This window comes from Epinephelus fuscoguttatus, linkage group LG1 (assembly GCF_011397635.1).
Source record: "Epinephelus fuscoguttatus linkage group LG1, E.fuscoguttatus.final_Chr_v1".
NCBI lineage: Eukaryota > Metazoa > Chordata > Actinopteri > Perciformes > Serranidae > Epinephelus > Epinephelus fuscoguttatus.
Window position 1 is genome coordinate 52,381,723 of NC_064752.1, and position 14,367 is coordinate 52,396,089.

General features: G+C 39.5%; 1 protein-coding gene across 1 annotated transcript in view; it reads right to left on the reverse strand.

Moving 5' to 3' along the window:
- The window catches only part of LOC125886092 (dihydropyridine-sensitive L-type skeletal muscle calcium channel subunit alpha-1-like), a 542,543-nt gene that overhangs the window by 238,998 nt on the left and 289,178 nt on the right, over positions 1 to 14,367 (reverse strand). The window contains exons 26-27 of the mRNA XM_049572040.1: positions 9,016 to 9,174; positions 8,136 to 8,246 (exon numbers count right to left, since the gene is read on the reverse strand). Coding sequence (XP_049427997.1) covers positions 8,136 to 8,246; positions 9,016 to 9,174 — 270 coding nt within the window. The remainder of the gene's footprint in view (positions 1 to 8,135; positions 8,247 to 9,015; positions 9,175 to 14,367) is intronic.

Consider the following 14,367-nt stretch of genomic DNA (forward strand, 5'->3'; position numbering starts at 1 on the left):
TCAGCATGCCAATTGCACGCTCCCTCAAAACTTGCGACATCTGTGGCATTGTGCGGTGTGATAAAACTGCACATTTCAGAGTGGCCTTTTATTGTGGCCAGCCTAAGGCACACCTGTGCAATATTCATACTGTCTAATCAGCATCTTGATATGCCACACCTGTGAGGTGGGATGGATTATTGCGGCAAAGGAGAAGTGCTCACTAACACAGATTTAGACAGATTTGTGAACAATATTTGTGAGGAAATGGTCTTTTGTGTGTATAGAAAATGTTTAAGATCTTTGAGTTCAGCTCATGAAAAATGAGAGCAAAAACAAAAGTGGTGCGTTTATATTTTTGTTCAGTGTAGTTAGGCTGACTTAGGCCTAGTCTGCCGGGGGACCTCCTATAATACATCGGGCACCTTCTCTCCTTCCCTCTCTCTCATGTCCTGTTACTACATCTTGATAACTCGGCCGTACTGCATGTCACTAACTCGGCTTCTTCTCCGGAGCCTTTGTGCTCCACTGTCTCGCAGGTTAACTCATATCACAGCGGTGCCTGAATAGTGTGACATGCGTGGTTGTGCTGCTGCCGTGGTCTTGCCAGATGCCTCTTGCTGCTGCTGTTGTTATCATTGGTCATGCTTCTACTCTTATTATACACATATGATTATTGTCACATACATATCCTATCAGATATTAATATATACTTTCAACATATTGTACCACAATAGCCAGAATCATAATTATAATATTATTACTTTCAGTAATGTTGTCACTGTCATTACCGTCTGTCCTGCATCTCTCTCCGTCTCTGTCTCTCTTTCTCTGTCTCTCTTTCTGTCTCATTGTGTCATACGGATTACTGTTAATTTTATCATGTTGATCTGTTCTGTACGACATCTACAGTGGGTAAAATAAATATTGAACACGTCACCATTTTTCTCAGTAACTATATTTCTAAAGGTGCTATTGTCATGAAATTTTCCCCAGATGTCGGTAACAACCCATGCAATCCACACATGCAAAGAAATCAAACCATAGATGTCCATAAATTAAGTTATGTGTAATAATGTGAAATGACACAGGAAAAAAATATTGAACACATGACGAAAGGGAGGTGCAAAAAGGCATGGAAAGCCAAGACACCAGCTGAAATCTATCAGTAATTAGAAAGCAATCCTGCCACTTGTCAGTGCAAATTAATATCAGCTGGTTCAGTCCCAAATGATGGCCTATAAAAAGGTGTCTCATTACCAAGGTGTCACACAAGAAGCATCTCATGATGGGTAAAACCAAAGAGCTGTCTCAAGACCTTCACAACCTTATTGTTGCAAAGCATACTGATGGTATTGGTTACAGAAGGATTTCTAAACTTCTGAATGTTCCAGTGAGCACTGTTGGGGCGATAATCCGGAAGTGGAAAGAACATCATTTCACCATAAATCGGCCACGACCAGGTGCTCCTCACAAGATTTCTGACAGAGGAATGAAAAGAATTATCAGAAGAGTTGTCCAAGAGCCAAGGACCACTTGTGGAGAGCTTCAGAAAGACCTAGAATTAGCAGGTACAATTGTTTCAAAGAAAACAATAAGTAATGCATTCAGCCGCCATGGCCTGTATGCACGCTCACCACGCAAGACTCCATTGCTGAAGAAAAAGCATGTTGAAGCACGTTTAAAGTTTGCTGCACAACATTTAGACAAGCCTGTGAAATACTGGGAGAATATAGTCTGGTCAGATGAGACCAAAATTGAATTCTTGGATGCCATAATACACACCATGTTTGGAGGTCAAATGGCACTGCACATCACCCCAAAAACACCATACCAACAGTGAAGTTTGGAGGTGGGAACATCATGGTGTGGGGCTGTTTTTCAGCATACGGCACTGGCAAACTTCATATAATTGAAGGAAGGATGAATGGACCGAGACATTCTTGATAAAAATCTGCTGCCATCTACCAGGATGATGAAGATGAAACGAGGGTGGACATTTCAGCAAGACAATGATCCCAAACACACAGCCAAGGAAACACTCAACTGGTTTCAGAGAAAGAAAATAAAGCTGCTAGAATGGCCCAGCCAATCACCTGACTTGAATCCAATAGAAAATCTGTGGAAAGAACTAAAGATCAGAGTTCACAGAAGAGGCCCACGGAAACTTCAAGATTTGAAGACTGTTTGTGCGGAAGAATGGGCCAAAATCACACCTGAGCAATGTATGCGACTAGTTTCTCCATACAGGAGGCGTCTTGAAGCTGTCATTACCAACAAAGGCTTTTGTACGAAGTATTAAATAAATTTCAGTAAGCGTGTTCAATACTTTTTCCCTGTGTCATTCCATTTCATTACACATAACTTTAATTTCTGAAATTATTTATTTTGGTTTCTTTGCATGCGTGGATTGCATGGGTTGTTACCGACATCTGGTGAAAATTTCATGACAATAGCACCTTTAGAAATATATTTACTGAGAAAAATGGTGACGTGTTCAATATTTATTTTACCCGCTGTATTGCATGTCTGTCCGTCCTGGAAGAGGGATCCCTCCTCAGTTGCTCTTCCTGAGGTTTCTACCGTGTTTTTTTTCCCCATTAAAGGGTTTTTTGGGGGGGGAGTTTTTCCTTATCCGCTGCGAGGGTCATAAGGACAGAGGGATGTCGTATGCTGTAAAGCCCTGTGAGGCAAATTGTGATTTGTGATATTGGGCTTTATAAATAAAATTGATTGATTGATTGACGAGACAGAGGGGCAAATAGGCGTAGAGCAGCTTTCTTCACCATGACCCATGTGCAAACACATCTACCCTCAGAAGGGGGTCATCTTGTGGCACCAGGGAGAACCATAGTGGGCAGTGAGTGTGGCTTAACGTGAAGAGCCTTTAGAGACAACAGGTGATCTGAGACCCACGACCACAGGATCTCCACTATCCTTGACAGGGCAGTTGACCCAACTTCACCCTGCCTGTCGATGTAGGCCACTGAGGTGCATTTGTTGGTCTCACCAAAACACGATAAACTTGAATCAGCTTCCTCCATGAGTGTGCCTCTCAACTGCCTCACTGATAACATAAATAGTGCAATGCTAGAAACACTTGAGTCTTTCGCCCCTCTTAAAACCAGTAAAGGCATGCAAACGAAATCTGTGCCCTGGTTCTCAGACCACACTCGCTCACTAAAGTGGACTTGTCACAGACTTGAACACAGGTGGCGTGTTACTAAATCCGAATCCTCTCGCCTTGCCTGGTCCCACGGTTTTAAATGTTACAAACGTGCACTTTCTACTACTAGGGCAGCTTATTTTTCCAAGTTGATTGAGATGAATAAGAATAATCAACAGGTCCTGTTTAATACTGTGGCTAAGCTGACCCAGTTGTCCCATGTTTTAAGCTCGTCTTTTACTGCTGATGATTTTCTTAAGTTTTTCACTGATAAAATCTCTTTAATCAGAAATGAGATTATTAATCAGCACCCCTCTAGCAACATAGTTGATCTACGTCCTGTGACCCGGTTCACCAGCTCTCTTTCATAGTTTGAACCAATCTCCTCTGAGGCCTTAGCCTCACTGGTAGCAGCCTCTAAGCCCACTACGAGCACATCAGACCCTATCCCATCTGCCCTCTTTAAGGAACTCTTTCACATCTTAAATGGTCCTACACGCACCATCTTCAACATGTCTCTGTCCGAGGGGTCTGTCCCATTAGCATATAAATCTGCAATCATTAAACCGCTCCTCAAAAAACCCAACTCTGACCCACTGGTTCTTGCCAACTATCGACCTGTCTCCACTCTTCCTTTTTCATCTAAAATACTTGAGAGAATTGTTGCCAGTCAGCTGACTACTCGTTTTGCCACCAGTAATCTTTTTGATAAATTCCAATCTGGCTTCTGATCCTGTCATTCCACCGAAACTGCCCTGACCAGAGTTGTTAATGATCTGCTGATCACAGCAGATACTGGGTCTGCTTCCATACTTTTAATGCTTGATTTAAGTGCGGCATTTGACACCGTAGATCACACTATCCTCTTACATAGGCTAGAGCACTGCGTAGGAGTCCATGGGTCGGCACTTTCATCGTTCCACTCTTATTTATCCAACAGAACCCAATGTGTTAACTTCAATAATTCTCTGAATGCTCCAGTGTGAGCTCTGGTGTGCCCCAAGGTTCTGTCCTTGGCCCTCTTTTGTTTTGTATTCATTTGCTTCCTCTAGGAAGGATCATTTCAGAATGTGGCATCAAATATCAATGCTATGCGGATGACATCCAGCTGTACATGCCACTACAGCCTGATGACCCGTCTCAGACCCGCAATCTAGAGGCATGTGTATGTAAAATTAAACTGTGGATGAGTCAGAACCTTCTCATGTTAAACGCTGCCAAGACTGACCTAGTGGTGATCAAGCCCTCTAATTACAATCAGTTGTCTCTAAAGTTTTGTTGTAATGTTGATGGATGTATGATCACGGAGAGTTCGTGCATAAGAAACTTAGGAGTTGCCTTTGACCATACTTTGTCTTTTCAGCCTCATATCAGGGAGATCACCAAATCAACCTTTTTTCATCTCCATAACATTGCTAAAATCCGCCCTGTTTTGATAAGATAAGACAAGATAAGATACACCTTTACTGATGCCATAATTGAGAAATTCCAGTGTTACAGCAGTCAAGGGGAAAGAGTCAGATTAAAGATTTCAAAAATTTAAACTTAAAAACTTAAAACTTAAAAAACTAGGCATGCAAAATAAGTACAAAAATACAAGAAACCACAATAAATAACAATAACAATAATAATAATAACAATGAGAAGTGGATAATAATGAGCAGCAGTGAATGAAAATGAGCAGTGGATAAAGGGAGCACATCTAGTGCAAGTGATTGTATGTGCAAAACAGCAGAAAAGCTGTGGTGTCCATAAAGTGTTCATAGTGTCAAAAAAGTGTCCATGGTGCAGTTTACTGTGAGCAGTGCTGGTTATGTAGTCTGACAGCAGCAGGCAGGAAGGACCTGCAATAGCATTCCTTCACACACTTTGGGTGAATCAGTCTATCACTGAAGGAGCTCTCCAGAGCTTTTATCTCTTCCTGCAGAGGATGGGAGTCATTAGTCCTCAGAAATGACAGCTTGGCTGTCATCCTCCTTTCTCCCACCACCTGCACAGAGTCCAGAGAGCATCCCACGACAGAGCTGGCCTTCTTGATCAGCTTGTCCAGTCTCTTCCTACCTGCAGCCGAGACGCTGCTGCCCCAGCAGACCACTCCGTAAAAGATGGCTGATGCCACCATAGTTTCAAAGAAGGTATTCAGGAGCGCCTCCTGCACTCCAAAAGACCTGAGCCGCCTCAGCAGGTAGAGTCTGCTTTAGCCTTTCCTGTATAGTGCTGTTATGTGATTAGTCCAGTCCAGTTTATTGTTAAGATGAACACCCAGGTACTTATAAGATGTCACCATCTCAATGTCCTTTCCCTGGATGTTCACCGGTGTTGGGGGGAGGAGTCTGCGCCTGCGGAAATCCACCATCAGCTCTTTGATTTTACCCGCGTTGATCTGAAGGTGGTTCCTCAGGCACCAGTCCACAAAGTCCTGGTTCAGTTCTCTGTACTCCTTGTCGTCCCCATCTGTGATGAGGCTGACGATGGCAGAGTCGTCAGAGAAATTCTGCAGATGACAGGTGGGGGCGTCGCAATGCTGAAATCGTCCTCCATGCTCTTGTGTCTTCTAGATTAGACTATTGTAATGTTCTTTTCTCTGGCCTCCCTGCATCTGCTACCCATAGTCTTCAACTTGTGCAGAACACTGCCGCTAGAATTTTGACCTGAACCAGTAAATACAGTCATGTAACTCCTGTCTTAGCATCTCTGCACTGGTTGCCTGTCCAGGCCAGAGCTGATTTTAAGATCCTTCTTTTAACTTACAAGGCATTACATGGTCTGGCCCCATCCTACCTATCCAAATTACTCACACTCTATATTCCGCCTCGTCCCCTGCACTCTTTGAACTCTCACCTTCTGGCCATTCCCTCTGTAAATAAAAAATCAATTGGTTGCAGGGTCTTCTCCTACCGTGCACCTTACTTATGGAATCGCCTCCCGCTACATATTACTGAATCCACTTCCATTGCAATTTTGAAAACACTTCTTAAAACACACCTTTTACCCAATGTTTTGGAGAAATTTGAGTTTTCTAATCGTTATACCCTTGTCTGTTTTTCCTTTGTCTTTTTGTGTGTTTTTGCTTATTTGGCTGTCTACTCTTTCCCTTGATTGTTTTTATTGTAATTGATTCTGTGAAGTGTATTGAGACCATGTATCTACCATGGTGATTTTAAACTCTAAATAAACTGAAACTGAAACTGAAACATTGTGGTCCAGTCTCCTTTTTCCCTCTTGTGTATTGTTTGTAAAATGCTGTAACTGTAGTGTTTGGTATATGTGGCTGTAGTAATAGTAATAAACATGAATGCCACTGTAAGTAAACTTGTTGGTGTTTTTTTTTGTGTGTGTGTGTGCTTGCTTAGAACTCATTTTTACTTAAATTTCATATTTAAGTTGTGTAAATAGGTTCATTTTGTCTACTCAAATTAGATTCAGTGTAGAAAGGTTTCTTTTTTCAGACAATGAGTTTTTTAGGAGATGTAGTTTACCTTGACATGTTTCGACTGTCACTGCAGTCTTCTTCAGAAGCGTCATCTGATGTGCATCATGACGTGTCTTTATTAGCTGGTAGTATCCCGGAGGTGTGGCAAATCGGATTGCCAGGCTGGTCACGCCCCCCGCCGCCTGTGTCCTACAAAGAACACCGGGCGGCGGGGGGCGTGACCAGCACCTCCGGGATACTACCAGCTAATAAAGACATGTCAGATGACGCTTCTGAAGAAGACTGCAGTGACAGTCGAAATATGTCAAGATAAACTTCATCTCCTAAAAAACTCATTGTCTGAAAAAAGAAACCTTTCTACACTGAATCATATTTAAGTTGTGCACGATAATAAGATGATATAAGACTATCTAAGTGCACAAATTTCTACAGTGCACATTCACAACAAATACAAGACAATAACCTATGCCTAAATGTCAGCATAACAAAGGAGATGATAGTGGAGTTTAGAAAGAAACAAAAGAAGAAGCAGCCGAGGAACTGTGCTCCTCTCAGCGGGTCCTTGGGGGAGAGGAAGAATAGCTTCAAATACCTCGGTGTCTACATCACTGAGAGCCTGACCTGGGCACTACATACTGACTCAATGGTTAAAAAGACAAGGCAGAGACTGTTCAATCAGAGACAACTAAAGAAAATGTGGGTCTCCCTTCATTTTTTTCCCCGTTAAAGGTTTTTTTGGGGGGAGTTTTTCCTTATCTGCTGTGAGGGTCAGAGGGATGTCCTATACTGTAAAGCCCTCTAAGGCAAATTGTGATTTGTGATATTGGGCTTTATAAATAAAATTGATCGACTGATTGACTGAAAAACTGAGGAATTTCTATTCTTGCACCAGTGAGAGCATCTTGATGGGGAACATCACTACCTGGCACGGAACAGCACCGAACAAGAACACAAGGTCCCTCAAAGACTTATTTGTTCAGCTAAACTCAACGTAGGCACTGCTGCATACCAGAAGCTGCAAATATAAGGCCAGAAGATCCCAGCCACCCACATAACTGCCCTTTTACTCTGCTGAGGTCAGGAAGAAGGTACTGGTTACACCAGGCAGCACTGAGAGCTTCTGCCCTCAAGCCGCAAGGATCCTAAATGAAGATCCTGCTTTGTAAACATAGACATTTACTACCTCTACTAAATATTGAAGGAACTTTCAACTATTCATTTTACTGAAATTATATTTGTGATTCCACGCAACAAAAAAATTGAATTGAATTCTACATGTACTAAAAAGTATAAATGTGTGGCCTGAGTGACTCCTGTGTGTGTGTGTGTGTGTGCGTGTGCGTGCACGCGCGTGTGCGTGCGTGCATGCGTGTGTTTGTTGTTTTTTTTGGCTTACATATGTATTTGCTGATACTGCACTGTAGATTTGTGTTTAGTGGATCACAGCAGGCTTCTCTCTAACAAAGTTGAACCTTATTGGTACATATATTATCACTGAATCACAGTCAGTCCTTGTGAATCTCAAAAAATTTAATAATTTGATGAAGTTTGACCCACCTTGGCTTTGAAGGCCATGAGTTTAAGGATCATCTCCACAGTGAAGAGTACAGTGAAAATCACATTCAGCATGTCAGACAGGTGAGTAACATGGTCTGACTGGTTACAGTGCTGGGGGTTAAAGAGGTACAGATGACAGCAGCATAAATATCAAGACAGAGTGATTGAACTTGTATGTACTTTTCACACATTTGGTGAAATCATTTGGTAAAAGGTTCAGGACCACATGACTGACTCAGCTTTCCTGTTGCCCTGTTCACACACTTGACCTCAAGTGACATGTTCTTTGTTGCTTCTGACCAGCCTGAAGCTTATTGGAGTATTTAGCTAAGCATAGAATGTACATACTCAACTCCGACTGGACAGTTACTTTCTTTTCTTGCCACTATACAGGGCAATAGTGAAGCAGTCCTCATAACTGTGCATAAAACATATTATCAGTGTTTTTAAGACATTATTACATTTCAAAAACTCAGAATGTGTAGTCTGTTATCATACATTAGAGCAGTTCTCTTTGTGTCTTTACACCTGGCTAACGATACGGTAGTTATCATGTGCTGAGTCACATAGGACTCAGATTCTTCTTTTAAACAGCATTGTTACTTTGGTATGAAGGTATATTGCATTATGAATGCCTAACTTATAATACATTATGTCCACCACTTGTAATACTTTATGAGTCTTGGTATAAATTGTCATGCATAATGATGAACATTTATTAGGAGTTGCATAAAGCCTTATAAATGCACAATATATTATAATGCATACATTATAATGTCCTATGAATGTGCTTATAATGCATTAGAGATATGACAGACAGACAAAGACACAGAAAGATAAACAGTCTGCTTTATGCTTGTGATGTGTGTTGTATTCATACCTGCATTCCCAGACACATGGTGTTGAGCATAATAAGGAGGAACATCAGATACTCAAAGTAGCAGGAGGTGACGATGTACCACACCTGATACTGGTAGGGGTTTTTGGGAATATAACATCGCAGTGGTCGGGCCTTGAGAGCATACTGCACACACTGGCGCTAGAGAGTTAAAAAAGAAGGTGGAGGTAAAGGCTCTACACAAAACAAGTGTGTGATAAATCAGAATGATGGATTTTTGAGGCCAAAAGCAATAAGAGACACTTCAGAATTAAAATTAAATTTAACAACAATATATAAAATTATTTTGCCTCTGCTAGTTTAAAGTAGTGATCGTAACAGAAAAAACTACAACAAAGTGCCATACAAGTGAACATCCTTCCCCCAGTGATAGACAGATACCTCCAATATATATTTAAAGGACTTACTTTTAAAAAAAAAAAAAAAAAAAAAAAAATAGTTCAATTAATTGCATAAGGTTTCAGTCAGAGGATATATTTTCATCAATACATGCACAAGGTACCATAACAACTAACACATGTAGACTGAGTACTTACAAATGCATATGCCTATATTCAGAAACAAAGACAATGAGGAATTTATTACAGGTGTCATAAAAGAATAAAAAAAATATATTTTACAAATCATTAGAGATATTGTTTGTTATGTACCTCACCCATTTTTCCCATCTTTCTTTAAAAATATAAACTTGATTTCTAATTCTCATTGTTATTTTTTCCATTCCGTATATCTCATTTACAAGATCCTTCAATTTGGAATTACTTAAATTATCATCTTTTAACCAGTTTTTTGTAATTTGTTTGATTAATGCTACTCTTATTATTGAAAACAAATGAACATCATTCTTCCTGATGTTTTCTGGCAGTTTTCCAAGTAATAGAACTAATAGATTTTTATTAAAAGAGATGCCAAAAATATTTGACAATTCTCTAACAGAATTTTCCCAGAAACCACCTATAACTTTACATGACCAAAATACATGACTGTGGTGTGCTATTTGCTCCCTGCCTTTTCTCCAACAGCTTGAAGTTAAGTTACTTTATATTTTCTTTGAATTTGGGGTGTCCTAAAATATTGATTTATAATCTTCCATGCAAATTCTTTCCAGTAATTTGAGTTAGTTGTTTCATGTATGTTTTTACACATTTGTTCCCAATCTGCTGGTGAGATATTACAAAGAATTTCATTTTCCCATTTGTTTTTAACATTGAGAGACATTTGTTTATCTTGATGGTTAGCTTGTATTAGTTCAACTAATTTAGTTAAGAGTTTTGTTTCAGTACCACAATCATATATCTTAAGCATGTATTTTATCAAGGGGTTTATTTCTTGAATAGATTTCTTTTTTTTAAACATCAAAAAGTTAACTTCTCACTTGGAAGAATCGAAACAAATTAGACTTCGATAAACCATATTGCAACGATAACTGTTCAAAGGATTTAATTTCTTTATCCCCAAACATTTGTCCAAATTTACATAATCCTTTAGAAGCCCATATATTAAATGTCTGATCCATTTTATTTAGGAGAGAAGTCAGGATCACTCCCCATTTCTTTCAAAAAAAGTACATCTTCATTTAATTTTAAATTATGACTTCCCTCCAAACCTTAAGTGTAGCAACTACCCATCTATTGTCTAAGTTCTCAGTGTATGATTTTTTGTATTTGGAAAAAAAGAGAGCAGTTAATGGTATATCTCCACAGTTTACTTTCATCTCTCTCCATTTTATATGTGGACATTCTACCATCCACATTTTAACATTTCTTACTTGTGCTGCTTGATAATAAGCTTGCAAGTTTGGAAGGTCTAGGCCACCCATTTCTTTTGGCAGTTTAAGATAATTCATTTTTATTCTTGGTTTCCTGCCATCCCATATAAACTTCCTTATAATAGAATCCCACTGTTTGAAGATGTTAGAGACAATATATATGAGTAGAGCTTTAAAAAGAAACAGAAATCTTGGTTATATGTTCATCTGTATAATTTTGACTCTTTTCCATAAGGAAAATGGGATAATGGACCATCTGTTTAAGTCCTGTTTGATTTGGCTTATTAATTCATCAAAATTCTTTGCCAACAAGTAGTTCAAATTCTTTGTTATATTATTCCCAATATTTTTTATCCTTTCCACATCCCAATGAAATGTGTATTTGTGTTTTAGTTCATCACTAATTGTACCGCTCATAATCATTACTTCTGATTTATTAACATTCAATGTATAGCCTGAGATGGTTCCAAATTCTCCAATTATATTCATCAATGATTCAATTGACTGTTCATGCTCAGACAAGTAAATTATTATATTGTCTGCATACATCAACAATTTATGATTAACTCCTGCTATGTCCATAGGTGTTTCTAGCCCATTTTTGGGGGTACTGAAGCACCCTTAAATTGAATCCCAGCACCCCTAAAATTTGAGAGATTTTTTAAAATATTTTATTGTATGTCCCTTTTTAACAAACTACAAAAGTGTCAAAACCATACAGTTCTTGGTTGCAACGTAATATTTTAAATACAGCATATATTTATTTATGTATTTGTATTATATAATACAGACAAGAAGGAAAAAGGCAGAGACAAACATTGAAACAGTCAATTACTGTTAATGTGTTAATGTTGCATGTTGTGCATTGCATTTCAAATAAAAGTCCAAAAAAAAGGTCCACGGTCCATTTTTGGTATTTTTGGTACTCACTATAGGGGGCTGGTTTACTCCAGAAACATACATACTGTTTATGTGTATGATGAGGAGCTGCTGTATCAACATGAGTTATCTTCCCCCAGAAATTAGGGTTACGATATGTTTCTTTTATGATTCCAATCCATTCCTCTTTTGCTGTGGCTCAGCATTTAAATAACCTTTATCAGATTTGATGGTTTAGTCACAGACTTTCCCAAAAAGTGTCAGCTGTTGTCAAAGTGCATTCCAGCGCGTCACAAAGCCACATCTGTTTTGTTAAATGTTGATTTTGTTTCTAAACTTTTCACAGTAGATGGAATTAAAGAGTTGGCTGCTTGTCATGCTGCTGTAGCCTCTAAAATATTGATGATGAAACCAATTGATAAGCCATTTTCAGATAGGCTTATGTCTAGTGAACAATTGGAAGAAATTCCACATGGACTCATGTTACTGTGGAAGGATGCTGAAGGAGAAATAGAGCCTTTCATTTGTGCAATCACAAAGGATGAGATTGACAGTGATGTAATGCTTGATTCTTGTTATCAGTTTCTTAATATGATACCAAATGATGAAGAGAGAAATAAAAATTACATCGTTTGGGTGTATGAGGATTCCTCACATTTTTTCATCAAAACATTGCAGAATGATGTGAAGCCACAAATTCAGATAAAAGACAACACAGAGGTCTCAGTGAAACAGCCTTCAATTTTAGCCTCTGTACCATCACAACTGTGGGCCCAGCATGCAAATCATGTGGGACTATTAGACGTGGAGCCATATCAGGCAAAAATAAATTATGGTCAATACCCAGTGTATGTGAAGCAATATCCACTTTCAAAAGAGAAAGAGGAAGGGATTCGACCAGTGATTGAAAGTTTACTAGAACAAGGAGTGATTGTTCCATGTCAGTCACAAAATAATACTCCTACTGTATAAATCCAATTTTGAAATCCGGAACAAAGAAATACAGATTTACACAAGATTTGAGGAAAATTAATGAGGCAGTGTTTCCTCTAGCTCCAGTTGTGCCTGATGTGAACGCAATTTTGGTTGTGATACCAGCTGATTCTAAGTGGCACACTGTTGTGGATTTATGCTCAGCATATTATTCAATTCCAGTACATGAGAATACACAGGATTTGTTTGCATTCACATATTGTGGTAGCCAATATTGATTCACAAGATTAAGCATGGGATTTGTGGATAGTCCCACTGTCTATGCAGCAGCAGTGCAGAAACATTTATCTAACTTGGTTTTACCTGGTTCATCTGTGTTAGCGCAGTATGTGGATGACATTACTATTGCATCGTCATCAGAAGAAGACTGCATCAGAGACTCTCTCACTCTGCTGAGGTATCTTGCTGTGGGTAGCCATAGAGCATCACTGGCAAAACTTCAGTTTTGTCAAACCTCTGTTCATTATTTGGGATATGTACTGAAAGACGGCTGTCGTTATTTATCCCCTGAGAGGATCCAGGCGATCAAAGACATTCAAAGACCAAAGACAAAGAAAGAACTGCTTTCCATCCTCGGACTGGTGAATTATTGCAGAGCATGGTTGCCAGAATATGCAGCATATAATGCTGTTTTGAGGGCGGCGACACTGAAAGATACACCCCTGACTATTCAATGGACGGAAGAAATGAGGCATGCTTTCAGACATGTGAAGTACACGCTGTGTTCGGCTCCAGCTTTGGGCTTGCCAAATTACAAGATGAGCTTTCACCTATATGTGGCAGAGGATGGAAATGTGGCTGTTGCTGTGTTGGCTCAGATGCACGGGGAGAAACCAAGACCTGTAGTTTATTACAGTAAAACGCTGCCATTAATTGTAAAAGGCATGGTATCTTGCTTGTGTGCTGTGGCAGCAGCTGTGATGATGGTTGAGAAAGCACAAACGATTGTGCTCAGATATCCCATGATTCTTCATACCTCACATGCAGTTAACATAATCTTGCTCAACATCACAACACATGACCAGTCAAAGGAGAAGTAATTATGAACACATTTTGACTGGAACTCAAAATCTCACCATTTCAACAGCAGTACACTTGAATCCAGCTGTGTATTTGAAAACATTGTTGCAGGGCAAACAGGAGGAGGAAATGGAGATTGAGCATGATTGCATGGAATTAATTAACTCCACGTCTAGTATCAGAGCAGATTTGCAACAGACTATCTATCAGGTTATGCAGTGGTGGATGAAGAGGGTCGCTGTTTGGAGGCATATAAGCTGCCAGTGAAATCAGCGCAAGCAGCTGAATTGATTGCATTGACCAGAGCCTGTTTGTTAGCAGAAAATAAAGCAGTAACAATCTATACGCACTCAAAATATGCATTTTCAGCAGCACATGATTTTAGTAAAATATGGGAAAACAGGGGCTTTGTGACAACTGCTGGGAAGCCAATTCAACATGCAGCTCTGATTAAGGAGCTCTTAGCAGCTATGATGCTACCAGCACACATTGCAATAGTGAAGTGCGCAGGACATGCTAAGGTGGATTCAAAGGTTGCTAGAGGCAACAACTTAGCTGATGCATGTGCAAAAAATGTTGTATTGCAGGCAGACTTTCCTTCATGGATGAATGTTGTAATTGCGTCACAAGTATTAGGGCCTCCATTTACAATTAATGATCTCATTGCATTTCAA